We start from the raw sequence: 16,730 nt of genomic DNA, 5'->3' as shown, positions 1-16,730 counted from the left end.
GAGAAATTTGGATGATTTCTCCATGATGGGTTATAGGTGTTTCCATAAGGTTCACCTAAGTAATTCACCTCTGCTATTGCAGGGTTCTCAGGATCATAAGCTTCTTCTTCAGAAGATGCCTCTTGAGCACTGTTGGATGCAGCTTGCATTCCATTCAGACTCTGGGAAATCATATTGACTTGCTGAGTCAATACTTTGTTCTGAGCCAATATGGCATTCAGAGTATCAATTTCAAGAACTCCCTTCTTCATAGGCGTCCCATTATTCACAGGATTCCTTTCAGAAGTGTACATGAACTGGTTATTTGCAACCATGTCAATGAGTTCTTGAGCTTCTGCAGGCATTTTCTTTAGGTGAATGGATCCACCTGCAGAGGTATCCAATGACATCTTAGATAACTCAGACAGACCATCATAGAATATATCCAGGATGGTCCATTCTGAAAGCATGTCAGAAGGACACTTTTTTATCAGTCCTTTGTATCTCTCCCAAGCTTCATAGAGGGATTCACCTTCTTTCTGTCTGAAGGTTTGAACATCCTCTCTAAGCTTGCTCAACTTTTGAGGAGGAAAGAACTTGGCTAGGAAAGCCTTGACCAGCTTATCCCAAGAGTTCAGGCTATCCTTAGGTTGAGAGTCCAACCATACTCTAGCTCTGTCTCTTACAGCAAAAGGGAAAAGCATGAGCCTGTAGACTTCAGGATCTACTCCATTAGTCTTAACAGTATCACATATCTGCAAGAATTCAGTTAAGAACTGAAAAGGATCTTCAGATGGAAGTCCATAAAACTTGCAGTTCTGCTGCATCAGAGAAACTAATTGAGGTTTCAGCTCAAAGTTGTTTGCTCCAATGGCAGGAATGGAGATGCTTCTTCCATGTAAATTAGAATTTGGTGCAGTAAAGTCACCAAGCATTCTCCTTGCATTGTTGTTGGGTTCGGCTGCCATCTCCTTTACTTGTTCGAAATTTTCAATCAAGTTATCTCTGGATTGTTGTAATTTAGCTTCTCTTAATTTCCTCTTCAGAGTCCTTTCAGGTTCTGGATCAGCTTCAACAAGAATGCCTTTTTCTCTGTCCCTGCTCATAAGAAAGAGAAGAGAAAAAGAAAAGAAGAGGAATCCTCTATGTCACAGTAAAGAGGTTCCTTATTGTTAGTAGAAAAGAAGAAGAGAAAAATCTGAACTCAGAAAGAGAGAGAGGGTTCGGATTTTTTGGTGGGTGAGGGAGAGATGTTAGTAGATGAATAAATAAATAGAATAAGATGAGAGAGGGAAAATTTCGAAAATAATTTTTGAAAAAGAGTTAGTTGATTTTTTTGAAAATAGTTTTTGAAAAAGGTTAGTGGTTTTTCGAAAATAAAAATAAAAAATTAAAATAATAAAAAAAAGAAATTTTTGAAAAAAGGGTGAAGATATTTTCGAAAATTAGAGAGAGAGAGTTAGTTAGGTAGTTTTGAAAAAGATAAGAAACAAACAAAAAAGTTAGTTAGTTAGTTGAAACAAATTTTGAAAAGGTGAGAAGTTAGGAAGTTAGAAAAGATATTTTGAAATCATATTTTTGAAAAAGATATGATGAGAAGATATTTTTGAAAAGATATGATAGAAATTGCTTTTGAAAAATATTTAATTTTTAAAATCACAATTAATGACTTGATTCACAAGAAATCACAAGATATAATTCTAGAACTCAAAGTTTGAATCTTTCTTAACAAGTAAGTAACAACTTAAAATTTTTGAATCAAAACATTAATTGTTATTGTTATTTTCGAAAATTTGATACAAAAATAAGAAAAAGATTTTTGAAAAAATATTTTTGGAATTTTCGAAAATAACTAAGAAATTTGAAAAATATTTTTTTTAAAAAAAAAGATTTTGAAAAGGATGAGATTTTTAAATTGAAAATTTGGTTTGACTCATAGAAAACAACTAGATTTTAAAATTTTTTGAAAAAGTCAACTCAAATTTTCGAATTTATGAGAGAAAAGAGGGAAAGATATAATTTTGATTTTTTTTTTTGAAATTTTTATGAAGAGAGAGAAAAACATGAAAATGATGCAATGCATGAAATTTTTAGATCAAAACAATGAATGCATGCAAGAATGCTATGAATGTCAAGATGAACACCAAGAACACTATGAAGATCATGATGAACATCAAGAACACATTTTTGAAAAAATTTTTAATGCAAGGAAAACATGCAAGACACCAAACTTAGAATTCTTTAATGCTTAGACACTAAGAATTCAAGAATTCATATGAAAAACAAGAAAAGACACAAAACATGCAAATGCAAAGATCAAACAAGAAGACTTACCAAGAACAACTTGAAGATCATGAAGAACACTATGAATGCATGAATTTTCGAAAAATGCAAGATGCATATGCAATTGACACCAAACTTATAACATGACTCAAGACTCAAACAAGAAACAGAAAAATATTTTTGATTTTTATGATTTTCTAATTTTTTTGGATTTTTTGAAAATTAATTGAAAAAAGAAAATAAGGATTCCAAAATTTTTAATATGAATTCCAGGAATCTTGCATTCTTAGTCTAAAGCTTCAGTCCAAGAATTAGACATGGCTCACTAGCCAGCCAAGCTTTCAATGAAAGCTCCGGTCCAAAACACTAGACATGGCCAATGGCCAGCCAAGCTTTAGCATGTAAATCAGGAACAACAGCAGGTGGATTAACAACAACTAGCTTGCTCTTGATAACAAATTGCAAGCCTCAGTCCAAATGAATTTAGACATGGCTTTACAGCCAGCCAGGCTTCACATGCTTCATGAAACACTAGAATTCATTCTTTAAAAATTTTGAATAATTTTTTTTTTTTAAAACAGGTGAGAAAATTTTGAAATATTTTTGAAAAATTTTTGAAAAGACAACAAAAAGAAAATTACCTAATATGAGCAACAAGATGAACCGTCAGTTGTCCAAACTCAAACAATCCCTGGCAACGGCGCCAAAAACTTGGTGTTGTTGCCGGATCAAACTTGGCACTATGTTACCGGACCAAAAGCTTGCCGAAAACTCAAACAATCCCCGGTAACGGCGCCAAAAACTTGGTGCGCAGAAATTGTGATTACACTTTAATTATGTAAAATTCATCGCTCTTTCTTTCCCTAGTAATGGCGCCAAAAACATGATGCCAATACCATGGTTCACAACTTCACACAACTAACCAGCAAGTGCACTGGGTCGTCCAAGTAATACCTTACGTGAGTAAGGGTCGAATCCCACGGAGATTGTTGGTATGAAGCAAGCTATGGTCACCTTGTAAATCTCAGTCAGGCGGATATAAAATAGTAATTGGGTTTTCGAAAACAACTAATAAAATAGGGATAGAAATACTTATGTAAATCATTGGTGAGAATTTCAGATAAGCGAATAGAGATGCTTTCGTTCCTCTGAACCTCTGCTTTCCTGCTATCTTTATCCAATCAGTCTTACTCCTTTCCATGGCTGGCTTTATGTGATACATCACCATTGTCAATGGCTACTTTCGGTCTTCTCTCGGGAAAATGATCTAAATGCCCTGTCACGGCACGACTAATCGTCTGGAGGCATCACCCTTGTCAATGGTTTCATCCTATCCTCTCAGTGAAAATGGTCAACGCACCCTGTCACGGCATGGCTATTCATCTGTCGGTTCTCGATCATGTTGGAATAGGATTTACTATCCTTTTGTGTCTGTCACTACGCCCGGCAATCGCGAGTTTGAAGCTCGTCACAGTCATTCAATCATTGAATACTACTCAGAATACCACAGATAAGGTTTAGACTTTCCGGATTCTCTTGAATGCCGCCATCATTCTAGCTTACACCACGAAGATTCCGATTAAGAGATCTAAGAGATACTCATTCGATTCTAATGTAGAACAGAAGTGGTTGTCAGGCACGCGTTCATGGGGAATGATGATGATTGTCACGTTCATCACATTCAGGTTGAAGTGCGAATGAATATCTTAGAAGCAAAATAAGATGAATTGAATAGAAAATAGTAGTACTTTGCATTAATCTTTGAGGAACAGCAGAGCTCCACACCTTAATCTATGGAGTGCAGAAACTCTACCGTTGAAAATACATAAGTGGAAGGTCCAGGCATGGCCGAGATGGCCAGCCCCCTAAAACGTGATCACAGGATCAGAATACAATCCAGGATCCAAGATGTCTAATACAGTAGTAAAAGGTCCTATTTATAATAAACTAGTCACTAGGGTTTACAGAAATAAGTAATTGATGCATAAATCCACTTCCGGGGCCCACTTGGTGTGTTCTTGGGCTGAGCTTGAGTGCTGCACGTGTAGAGGTCCTTCTTGGAGTTGAACGCCAGTATTTGTGCTAGTTTGGGCGTTCAACTCTGGTTTTGGATCCTTTTCTGGCGCTGGACGCCAGAATTGGGCAGAGAACTGGCGTTGAACGCCAGTTTGCATCATCTAAAATTGGGCAAAGTATGGACTATTATACATTACTGAAAATCCCTGGATGTCTACTTTCCAACGCAATTGGAAGCGCGCCATTTCGAGTTCTGTAGCTCCAGAAAATTCACTTTGAGTGTAGGGAGGTCAGAATCCAACAGCATCAGCAGTCCTTCTTCAACCTCTGAATCTGATTTCTGCTCAAGTCCCTCAATTTCAGCCAGAAAATACCTGAAATCACAGAAAAACACACATACTCATAGTAAAGTCCAAAAATGTGAATTTAACATAAAAACTAATGAAAACATCCCTAAAAGTAACTAGATCCTACTAAAAATATACTAAAAACAATGCCAAAAAGCGTATAAATTATCCGCTCATCACATACCCATATGGCTTTACCTCTCATTATCCTTTGCAAACCAATTTGAGCCTATTTTTACCCCTCTGTTATTTATTTTAGCACATCATTAACTCTAAGCAGAAAACAATAATGTCCTTAAGTTGAATCCTTGGTTAGCTTAGACTAGTGAGAGTGCTCATGAATTAAGTGTGGGGAAAAGTGGGTTTGGAAACATCTAGTTTGAGAATTGAGTATGTTAGAATTTTCTGAAAATGTGAAAGAAATATTTAGGACATGTTCATAAAATTAATCATATGCACTGAGAAAAACAAAAGAAAAAAAAATAATATATAAATAATAAAGAGAAAAAAATGAGAAAAAAAAGAAAAAAAAAGTGCAAATAAGTAAAAGGGGACAAAATGCCCCAAAGTAAGTGGTGAAAGTAATGCATATGTACTGTACTTAAAATTAGGATGCATGAATATGTGGAAAACATGGTTAATGGATAATTAGAGGTGGTATTATGATTACATGGATTGTCTAAAGTTAGGTGGAAAGTTTAAGTTAATTAAGGATTCAGATTTTAGTCCACTTAGCCATATACAATCCTACCTTGACCCTAACTCCATTACAACCCTTAAAAGACCTCTTGATATGTGTGTCTGTGCATTAAATTTTTGTTGAATGGTAGAAGAAAAGCAAGCCTTAGAAAGCAAGGTTAGTAGATAATTGAGAGAATCGAACCTTAAACACTTGAGTGATTAAAGTGTATACACTACCAGTGAGGGTTCGATGCTCAATTCCTTGTTCCCTGCTTTCATGAGCTATTTTCTTCTTGCAAGTCTATTTGTACTTCATTTTCATGATTTGAATTAGTGAAATCCAGTTCATATTTCTTCTTGAAGGATTTGTTTACTTTTAACTAAGTAGGTAGAAACATTTTGTATGTAGTTGCATTCGTATAGATAGGCTGCATTTCATATTAATCTACCATTCCTCTTCATCTTTATAGCTTCTCTTGAGCTTAGCATGAGGACATGCTAATGTTTAAGTGTGGGGAGGTTGATAAACCACTATTTCATGGTTTATCTCTTGCTCAATTGAGTGGTTTTTATCAACTCTTTACCCACTTATTCATACTATTTGCATGGTTTTACATTTGCCTTCCTAATTATGTGCTTTAACATGCTTCTTTGGCCTTAAGTTCCCTATGTTTAATCCTCTCTTATTACTATTAGATGCCTTGATATGTGTGTTAAGTGATTTTAGAGATTACAGGGCAGGAATGGCTTGGAGGATGGAAAGGAAGCATGCAAAAGTGAAAGGAATACAAGAAGTTGAAGAAGTTGCTATGCTGTCCAGCCTGACCTCTTCGCACTCAAACGGTCATAACTTGAGCTACAGAGATCCAAATGAGATAGTTCCAGTTGCGTTGGAAAGCTAACATCCGGGGCTTCGCAACGATATATAATTTGCCATAACTGCTCTGAATTTAGGTGACGCGAACGCGTGAATGACGCGCCAACGTCGCATCTGCGAACTTCAATCCACGCTAACGCGTGGACGACGCCTCCGCGTCGCTTTGCCGCAACCTGAACGTACCTGGGCTGTTTTTGACCCAGTTTTCAGCCCAGAACACATAGATTAGAGACTATAAAGTGGGGGAATGCATCCATTCATAACAAGCTTTCAAATTCACAATTTTAGGATTAGATGTAGTTTTTAGAGAGAGAGGTTCTCTCCTCTCTCGTAGGATTTAGAATTAGGATTCTTTTCAGTTTATGATTATTTCATCTTTTGCGATCACAGGTTCAATGTTCCTTTTATTTATTTTTCTAATTTAATTTATGAACTTCCATGTTAGATTTGATTTCTTTTATTACTGCAATTTGAGGTATTTCATATTTATGATTTTTGTTTAGCTTTTTATATTCTTGGTTTTAATTGATGACTTGATAAATTGGACACACTTGAGTTATCAAACTCCTTGTTGATTGAAAATTGGAATTCTTCAAGAATTAATTTGAGATCCAATAACTCTAGCCCTTCTCCAAGGAAAGACTAGGACTTTAGGATTCAAAAAATTAATTCATTTGCTTAACTTACCTTCATAGTTAGAGGTTAACAAAGTGGGTGAAAATCCAATTCTCATCACAATTGATAAGGATAACTAGGATAGGACTTCCAATCCTCATAACTTGCCAAGAGTTTATTTTATAGTTATTTATTTATTTTATTCTTCTTATCATTTAACATACTGCTCCCTTACTTTCAAAACCCCCAATTTACAAGACTCATAACCAATAATAAGAACATACCTCCCTGCAATTCCTTGAGAAGATGACCCGAGGTTTAAATACTTCGGTTATCAATTTATTTAGGGGTTTGTTACTTATGACAACCAAAACGTTTGTAAGAAAGGTTGATTGCTTGGTTTAGTAACTATACTTGCAACGAGAGTTTACTATAACTTCTAAACCATCAATCTTCAGTTCTTCAGGCACGCCACAGGTACAATCCATGCATGATAGCCATTTCCCTCGGATAGGGGGGGTCAAGCGTACACATGACCCTCTTTTTTTTAAACAAATATAAGAGTAGCTATAATAGCAATTTCAATATCTAAGCAAGCAAAATATCATAAAACACCTAGAATTCCATGTCACTAACAAAAGAAACCAAAATAATCAAACTAACTACAATGAAAATCTCATAAAACACTTATAGTTCAAATCTAACTAACCAATGCTCAAGAAATTCAACCAAAGAGATGAAAATTAAGCAAAAGAAGCTATACACAAGGAAGATCATACCATGCTGGAATGTCTCCCACCGATCACTTTCCTTAACGCCCTTAAGTTGGACGGGCATGAACTTCATTTGCAAGCTCCAGGTGGATCCTTCAAGAGAAAAATCTACACCTCCTTGTCACTCTTGGGATTGGTATGATGGTATAACTTGAGCCTATGACCATTCACCTTGAAGATGGTAGCACTAGTAGGATGATGTAAGTGAACAACTCCATAGGACACAACTTTATCAACAATATACGGACCATTCCATCTTGATCTGAGCTTCCCGGGTAGCAACCTCAACCTTGAGTTGTATAGTAGTACCAAATCACCCACTTGGAATTTCTTCCGCTTGATATGCCGATCATGCACCGCTTTAGTTCTTTCTTTGTATATGTGGGCATTATCATAACCCCCCAACCTTAAACACTCTAACTCCTCCAACTGTAGCTTTCTTTCTACACCCACCTTTTATAACCCCATGTTGCACTCCTTAACCACCCAATATGCTTTATACTCTATCTCAATCGGGAGATGGCAAGCTTTGCCATAGACCAACCGGAAGGGACTCATGCCTATTGGAGTCTTATAGACGGTCCGGTAGGCCCACAAGGCATCCCCTAATCGAGTGCTCCAATCTTTCCTATGGAGCTTTACCATGTTCTCTAGAATCCTCTTAATTTCCTGGTTAGATACCTCAACTTGTCTATTTGTCTGTGGGTGGTGAGCAGTGGCCACCTTATGAATAATGTTATACTTCTGCATTAATGTTTCCATCTTCTGTTGCAAAAATGGGAGCCTTGATCGCTCACAATTGCTCGTGGCGACCCAAAGCAAGAGATAAGGTGATTTCTCACAAAAGAGACAACAATGTTAGCATCATCAGTGCGGGTTGGAATTGCTTCCACCCACTTAAAAACATAATCAACGGCTAACAAAATATACAAAAATCCATTTGATTTTGGAAATGGACCCATGAAGTCAATGCCCCAAACAAAACAAAATCTCACAAAACAACATAGGTTGTTGAGGCATTTCATTCCTCTTGGATGCATTACTAAATCTTTGGCATTGATGGCATGAGTTGCAAAAGAGGGTTGCATCTTTAAACAGGGTTGGCCACCAAAATCTGCAGTCTAGTACCTTCTTTACCATTCTTTGAGGCCCAACACCACTTTCAGAAGAGTGGCACGGCTCTAATATAGACTAGACTTCTGATTGAGCCACACACCTCCTAATTACTTGATCGGCCCCACACCTCCACAAGTAAGGGTCATCCCAGATATAGTACTTGGACTTGCTTTTCAGGTTGTCCTTTTGGTGCTTAGAAAAATTTGGAGGAAAAGTGCGACCTACCAAGTAATTAGCAATTGATGCAAACCATGGTGTAACTTCAAAAATTGCTTGCAAGGTGTCTAAAGGAAAAGAATCATTGATAGGGGTGGAATCAAACTTCCAATAATCAAGGCAGCTTAAGTGGTTCGCCACTAAATTTTGTGTTCCACTTATATCTTTGATTTCTAGATCAAATTCTTGGAGAAGTAAAATCCAACGAATTAATCTAGGTTTATACTCCTTCTTTGCCAAAAGAAATTTTAAAGTCGTATGACCCGAATATATTACCACCTTAGAGCCAAGCAAGTAGGCTCAAAATTTATCTAAAGCAAAGACAATAGCCATCAACTCTTTCTTGGTGGTAGTATAATTAGATTGTGCACTATCTAGAGTCTTAGAAGCATAGGCAATGACATAAGGATCCTTACCATCGTGTTGTGCAAGTGCGGCCCCCACTGTATGGTTAGATGCATCATACATAATCTCGAATGGGTTACTTCAATTCGGCCCTCGCACTATGGGAGCTTTGGTTAAGGCATCCTTTAGTGTGTCAAACGCTTCCTTGCAAGCATCATTGAAATCAGACGTCATCTCCTTCTAAAGCAATCTTGAGAGGGGTAAGGCAATTCCATTGAAATCCTTGATAAATCACCTGTAGAAATCTACATGTCCCAGAAATGAATGTATCTCCCTCACCGAGGAGGGGTAAGACAAGCTAGATATAATATCAATCTTGGTCGGGTCCACAAAAATTCTGTTGCTTGAGACAATGTGGCCCAATACTATGCCGTTGGAACTGCATCAAATTAGACCTCTGCAGCTCAAGTTATGCTCATTGGAGTGTGAAGAAGTCGGCATTGACAACATCCACAAATTCTCTTTGCACTTGTCTTCAATTCTTGATTCCTCCGTATTCTTTCGCTTCTCTTTTCCTAAAATTTTCCTGCAAGAATCATGAAACCAAGGAAATCAAAGGACTAATAAAATAGCCTTGAAAATCATATAATTATTAAGCAAAAGTCATAACTTTTCTACAAGAAATACTAATGAAAAGTTCTTAAATGCTCAGCATCAATAACTTGGCCTCCTGACCCTCAACGTTAATGAAACTTATTTTGAATAAAAATTGGGTCCGAAAGATTCATGTCATTCAAAGAACGGGTGTAAAAAATTTTTTAACAAAAAAAATGGTGTGAAAAAACTGAATTCTGCAGCAAAATAACTTTTTCTAAAAATTGGGAGGCATGCGTATGCGGAACAGGCATGCGTACGCGAGGATGGGCCTCTGCCCAACACTCATGCGTATGTGGCCATTGGCATGCGTACGCAGAAACCCCTTCCTGTTTTGAATGCTCGCATACATGGGAACGTGCATGCGTACGCATGACCCTTATTTTACAGAAAAGGTGATTTTTGTGTTTTTAATCACTCCTCTAGCTTTTTAAACCTCTGTAATTACTGTTTAGGATCCCCTACTGGTGTGCAAAATCATGATCATTCCATTCCTTGGTAACGGCGCTAAAAACTCAATACGCACGTTCATGATCTTATATCTGTTTCACAACTTCGTACAACTAACCAGCAAGTGCACTGGGTCGTCCACATAATAAACCTTACGTGAGTAAGGGTCGATCCCATGGAGATTGTCGGCTTGAAGCAAGCTATGGTCACCTTGTAAATCTCAGTCAGGCAGATCCAAATGTATTAAGAGATTATAGTGGACAAAAATTAAATAAAATATAAAATAGGATAGTGGTACTTATGTAATTCATTGGTGAGAATTTCAGATAAGCATATGGAGATGCTTTCGTTCCTCTGATCTCTGCTTTCCTGCTGTCTTCATCCAATCAATCCTACTCCTTTCCATGGTAAGCTGTATGTAGGGCATCACCGTTGTCAATGGCTACATCTCATCCTCTCTGTGAAAAAGGTCCAAATGCTCTGTCACGGCACGGCTAATGATCTGTCGGTTCTCGATCATACTGGAATAGGATCCATTGATCCTTTTGCGTCTGTCACTACGCCCAGCACTCGCGAGTTTGAAGCTCGTCACAGCCATCCCTTCCCAGATCCTACTCGGAATACCACAGACAAGGTTTAGATTTTCCAGATCTCAGGAATGGCCATCCATGGGTTCTAACTTATACCACGAAGACACTAATAACTCGGACTCGGTCCCCTGTATTAGATATCCAAGAGATATCCATTCAATCTAAGGTAGAACAGAAGTGGTTGTCAGGCACGCATTCATAAGTTGTGAATGATGATGACTATCACGATCATCACATCCATCATATTGAAGTGCAAATGAATATCTTAGAAGCGGAATAAGTTGAATTGAATAGAAAAACAGTAGTACTTTGTATTAATCCTTGAGGAACAGCAGAGCTCCACACCTTAATCTATGATGTGTAAAAACTCTACCGTTGAAAAATACATAAGTGAAAGGTTCAGGCATGGTCGAATGGCCAGCCCCCCTGATCTAAGAACTAAACGTCCCCAGATTGTCTAATACAATAGTAAAATGTCTTATATATACTAGACTAGCTACTAGGGTTTACAAAAGTAAGTAATTGATGTAGAAATCCACTTCCAGGGCCCACTTGGTGTGTGCTTGGGCTGAGCTTGAATTTTACACGTGGAGAGGTCATTCTTGGAGTTGAACACCAGTTTGTAACGTGTTTCTGGCGTTGAACTCCACTTTGCAACTTGTTTCTGGCGCTGGACGCCAGACTGCAGCATGGAACTGGCATTGAACGCCAGTTTACATCGTCAATCCTTATTCAAAGTATAAACTATTATATATTGATGGAAAGCCCTTGATGTCTACTTTCCAACGCAATTGGAATTGCGCCATTTGGGATTCTGTAGTTCCAAAAAATCCACTTTGAGTGCAGAGAGGTCAGAATCCAACAGCATCAGTAGTCCTTCTTCAACCTCTGAATCTGATTTTTGCTCAAGTCCTTCAATTTCAGCCAGAAAATACCTGAAATCACAGAAAAATACACAAACTCATAGTAAAGTCCAGAAATGTGAATTTAACATAAAAACTAATAAAAACATCCCTAAAAGTAACTAGATTCTACTAAAAACATACTAAAGATAATGCCAAAAAGCGTATAAATTATCCGCTCTTCACAACACCAAACTTAAATTGTTGATTGTCCCCAAGCAATTGAAAATCAAATAGGATAAAAAGAAGAGAATATACTATAAATTCCAAACTATCAATGAAACATAGCTCCAATCAGATGAGTGGGACTTGTAACTTTTTGCCTCTTGAATAGTTTTGGCATCTCACTTTATCCATTGAAGTTCAGAATGATTGGCATCTATAGGAACTTAGAGTTCAGATAGTGTTATTGATTCTCCTAGTTCAGTATGTTGATTCTTGAACACAGCTACTTTATGAGTCTTGGTCGTGGCCCTAAGCACTTTGTTTTCCAGTATTACCACCGGATACATAAATGCCACAGACACATAACTGGGTGAACCTTTTCAGATTGTGACTCAGCTTTGCTAAAGTCCCCAATTAGAGGTGTCCAGGGTTCTTAAGCACACTCTTCTTTTGCTTTGGACCTTGACTTTAACTGCTCAGTCTCAAGTTTTCACTTGACACCTTCACGCCAAAAGCACATGGTTAGGGACAGCTTGGTTTAGCCGCTTAGGCCATGATTTTATTCCTTTAGGCCCTCCTATCCACTGATGCTCAAAGCCTTGGGATCCTTTTTATTTACCCTTGCCTTTTGGTTTTAAGGGTTATTGGCTTTTTGCTCTTGCATCTTGATTTTAAGAGCTTTTGGCTTTTTCTACTTGCTTTTTTTCTTTTTTTTTATATTTTTTTTTGCCATTTTTTTCGCAAGCTTTCTGTATTCGCTGCTTTTTCTTGCTTCAAGAATCATTTTTATGATTTTTCAGATTATCAAATAACATTTCTCCTGTTCATCATTCTTTCAAGAGCCAACATATTTAACATTCTTAAACAACAACTTCAAAAGACATAAGCACTATTCAAGCATTCATTCAGAAAACAAAAAGTATTGCCACCACATCAAAATAATTAAACTAGTTTCAAGGATGAATTCGAAACCATGTACTTCTTGTTCTTTTGTTTTTAAAATATTTTTCATTTAAGAGAGGTGATGGATTCATATTCATTACTTTAAGGCATAGACACTTAGACACTAATGATCATGTAATAAAGACACAAACATAGATAAACATTTAACATAAAAAAACGAAAAATAGAAAATTTAAGAACAAGGAATGAGTCCACCTTAGTGATGGTGGCGTTTTCTCCTTGAGGAACCAATGATGTCCTTGAGCTCTTCTATGTCTCTTCCTTGTCTTTGTTGCTCCTCCCTCATTGCTCTTTGATCTTCTCTAATTTCATGAAGGATGATGGAGTGCTCTTGATGTTCCACCCTTAGTTGCTCCCAATAATTGTGTGGAGGAAAATGTATCCCCTGAGGTATCTCAGGGATCTCTTGATTTGCAGTCAAATGTTCTACCACTGAGCTATAGACCCTTGAGATGAATCTCTCCATCTCCTATGACTTGGAGGTGGAAGCTTTTGTCTTCCCTTTCCTCTTTCTAGAGGTTTCTCTGGCCTTAGGTGCCATCAATGGTTATGGAAAAACAAAAAAGCAGTGCTTTTTCCACACCAAACTTAGAATGTTTGCTCGTCCTTGAGCAAAATAAGAAAGGAATAGAAGAAGAAGAAGATATGGAGGAGATGGAGGGATGTATGTATTCGGCTATATGGGTGGGATTGGGTGGGAAAAGAGATTTTGAGTTTTGAAGGTAGGTGGGGTGTATGGATGTGAGTGGTGAAGAGGTGATGGGGAAGAGAGATATAGGATTATGAGGAGGAAAGGTGAGTGAAGGTATGTGGGGATCCTGTGGGGTCCACAGATCCTGAGGTATCAAGGATTTACATCCCTGCACCATTGAGGCATGTAAAATGCCTTTGCATGCAATTCTGGCGTTTAAACGCCGAATTGGTGCTTGTTCTGGGCGTTCAGCGCCAGCTTTCCTCAGTGTGCATCCCTGGCATCTGAACGCCAGGATGCTGCTTGTTTTGGGCGTTCAACGCCAGATCCATGCTCTGTTCTGGCGTTGAACGCCAACCAGATGCTCCTTACTGGCGTTTAGACGCCAGTAAGCCCTTCTTCCAGGGTGTGATTTTTCTTCTGCTATTTTTTATTTTGTTTTTGATTTTTCTATTTATTTTGTGACTCCACATGATCATGAACCTAATAAAACATAAAAGAATAATAAAATAAAAATAAAATTAGATAAATAAAAATTGGGTTGCCTCCCAACAAGCGCTTCTTTAATGTCAATAGCTTGACAATGAGCTCTCATGGAGCCTCACAGATGTTCAGAGCATTGTTGAGACTTCCCAACACCAAACTTAGAGTTTGGATATGGGAGTTCAACACCAAACTTAGAGTTTGGTTGTGGCCTCCCAACACCAAACTTAGAGTTTGACTGTGGGGGCTCTGGTTGACTCTGCAGTGAGAGAAGCTTTTCATGCTTCCTCTTCATGGTTACAGAGAGAGATCCTTGAGTTTTAAATACAAGGTTGTCCTCATTTAGTTGAAGGATCAATTCTCCTCTGTCCACATCAATCACAGCTCTTGCTGTGGCTAGGAAGGGTCTTCCAAGGATGATGGATTCATCCTCATCCTTCCCAGTATCTAGGATTATGAAATCAGGAGGGATGTAAAGGCCTTCAACCTTTACTAACATGTCCTCTACTTGTCTATAAGCCTATTTTCTGGAATTGTCTGCCATCTCTAGTGAGATTCTGGTAGCTTGCACCTCAAAGATTCCCAGTTTCTCCATTACAGAGAGGGGCATGAGGTTTATCCCTGACCCAAGGTTACATAGAGCTTTCTCAAAGGTCATGGTGCCTATGGTGCAAGGTATTAAGAACTTTCCAGGATCCTGTTTCTTCTGAGGCAATTTCAGTTGATTCAGATCACTCAGTTCATTGGTGAGCAAGGGAGGTTCATCTTCCCAAGTCTCATTACCAAATAATTTGGCATTCAGCTTCATGATAGCACCAAGGTACTTGGCAACTTGCTCTTCAGTAACATCTTCATTCTCTTCAGAAGAAGAATACTCATCAGAGCTCATGAATGGCATAAGGAGGTTCAATGGAATCTCTATGGTCTCCAGATGAGCCTCAGAGTCCTTTGGTTCCTCAGAGGGAAACTCCTTATTGATCTCTGGACGTCCCAGGAGGTCTTCCTCCTTGGGACTCACGTCCTCCTCTTCCTCCTTGGATTCGGCCATGATGGTTATATCAATGGCCTTGCACTCTCTTTTTGGATTTTCTTCTGTATTACTTGGGAGAGTACTAGGAGGGGTTTCAGTGATCTTCTTACTTAGCTAGCCCACTTGTGCTTCGAAATTTCTAATGGAGGATCTTGTTTCATTCATGAAACTTAGAGTGGACTTAGATAGATCAGAGACTATATTTGCCAAGCTAGATGGATTCTGCTCAGAGCTCTCTGTCTTTTGCTGAGTGGATGATGGAAAAGGCTTGCTATTGCTAAACCTGTTTCTTCCACCATTATTAAAGCCTTGTTGAGGCTTTTGATCCTTCCATGAGAGATTTGGATGATTTCTCCATGAGGGATTATAGGTGTTTCCATAGGGTTCACCCATGTAATTCACCTCTGCTATTGCAGGGTTCTCAGAATCATAAGCTTCTTCTTCAGAAGATGCCTCTTGAGTACTGTTGGATGCAGCTTGCATTCCATTCAGACTCTGAGAAATCATATTGACTTGCTGAGTCAATATTTTATTTTGAGCCAATATGGCATTCAGAGCATCAATTTCAAGAACTTCCTTCTTCTGAGGCGTCCCATTACTCACAGGATTCCTCTTAGAAGTGTACATGAACTGGTTATTAGCAACCATGTCAATGAGTTCTTGAGCTTCTGCAGGCATTTTCTTTAGGTGAATGGATCCACCTGCAGAAGTATCCAATGACATTTTAGCTAATTCAGACAGACCATCATAGAATATATCCAGGATGATCCATTCTGAAAGCATGTCAGAAGGACACTTTTTGGTCAGTTGCTTATATCTCTCCCAAGCTTCATAGAGGGATTCACCTTCTTTCTGTCTGAAGGTTTGAACATCCACTCTAAGCTTACTCAGCTTTTGAGGAGGAAAGAACTTGGCTAAGAAAGCCGTGACCAGCTTATCCCAAGAGTTCAAGCTATTTTTGGGTTAAGAGTCCAACCACACTCTAGCTCTGTCTCTTACAGCAAACGGAAAAAACATGAGCTTGTAGACTTCAGGATCTACTCCATTAGTCTTAACAGTATCATAGATCTGCAAGAATTCAGTTAAGAACTGAAAAGGATATTCTGATGGAAGTCCATGAAACTTGCAGTTTTGCTGCATCAGAGAAACTAATTGAGGTTTCAGCTCAAAATTGTTTGCTCCAATGGCAGGAATGGAGATGCTTCTTCCATGTAAATTAGAATTAGGTGCAGTAAAGTCACCAAGCATCCTCCTTGCATTATTATTATTTTCGGCTGCCATCTCCTCTTCCTGTTCGAAAAATTCCTGTAAGGTTGTCTCTGGATTATTGTATTTTAGCTTCTCTTAGTTTCCTTTTCAGAGTCCTTTCAGGTTTAGGGTCTGCTTCAACAAGAATGTTCTTGTCCTTGCTCCTACTCATCTGAAAAAGGAGGGAACAGAAAATAATAATAGAGATCCTTTTTACTACAGTATAGAGGTTCCCTTGTGTGAGTAGAAGAAGAAAGGGAATAAGAGTGAAGAAGAATGGATAATCCAAACACAAGGGTGAGGATA

The 16,730-nt window shown here is 38.2% G+C and overlaps 1 protein-coding gene and 2 non-coding genes across 3 annotated transcripts; 2 read left to right on the top strand and 1 right to left on the bottom strand.

The window, feature by feature from the left end:
• Positions 1-443: 443 nt before the first annotated feature.
• On the top strand, positions 444-551 carry LOC148572030 (small nucleolar RNA R71). The gene has a single exon (XR_015908988.1). It is a non-coding gene; the product is annotated as a small nucleolar RNA R71 (small nucleolar RNA).
• Positions 552-7,679: 7,128 nt separating this feature from the next.
• Positions 7,680-8,333, bottom strand: LOC107633435 (uncharacterized). Its single transcript, XM_016337064.1, has 2 exons — positions 8,132-8,333; positions 7,680-8,014 (listed from the first exon to the last, which is right to left on the bottom strand). The coding sequence occupies exons 1-2, from the start codon at positions 8,331-8,333 to the stop codon at positions 7,680-7,682; spliced, it is 537 nt and encodes a 178-aa protein (XP_016192550.1).
• A 7,620-nt stretch (positions 8,334-15,953) lies between these two features.
• On the top strand, positions 15,954-16,061 carry LOC148572029 (small nucleolar RNA R71). The gene has a single exon (XR_015908364.1). It is a non-coding gene; the product is annotated as a small nucleolar RNA R71 (small nucleolar RNA).
• The last annotated feature ends 669 nt before the right edge of the window (positions 16,062-16,730 follow it).

The sequence above is a fragment of the Arachis ipaensis genome, chromosome B3, assembly GCF_059453495.1.
Source record: "Arachis ipaensis isolate K30076 ecotype BB chromosome B3, ASM5945349v1, whole genome shotgun sequence".
NCBI classification, from domain to species: Eukaryota; Viridiplantae; Streptophyta; class Magnoliopsida; order Fabales; family Fabaceae; genus Arachis; species Arachis ipaensis.
The sequence above is the reverse complement of the archived record's forward strand: the minus strand, read 5'-3'. Positions and strand labels throughout refer to the sequence as shown.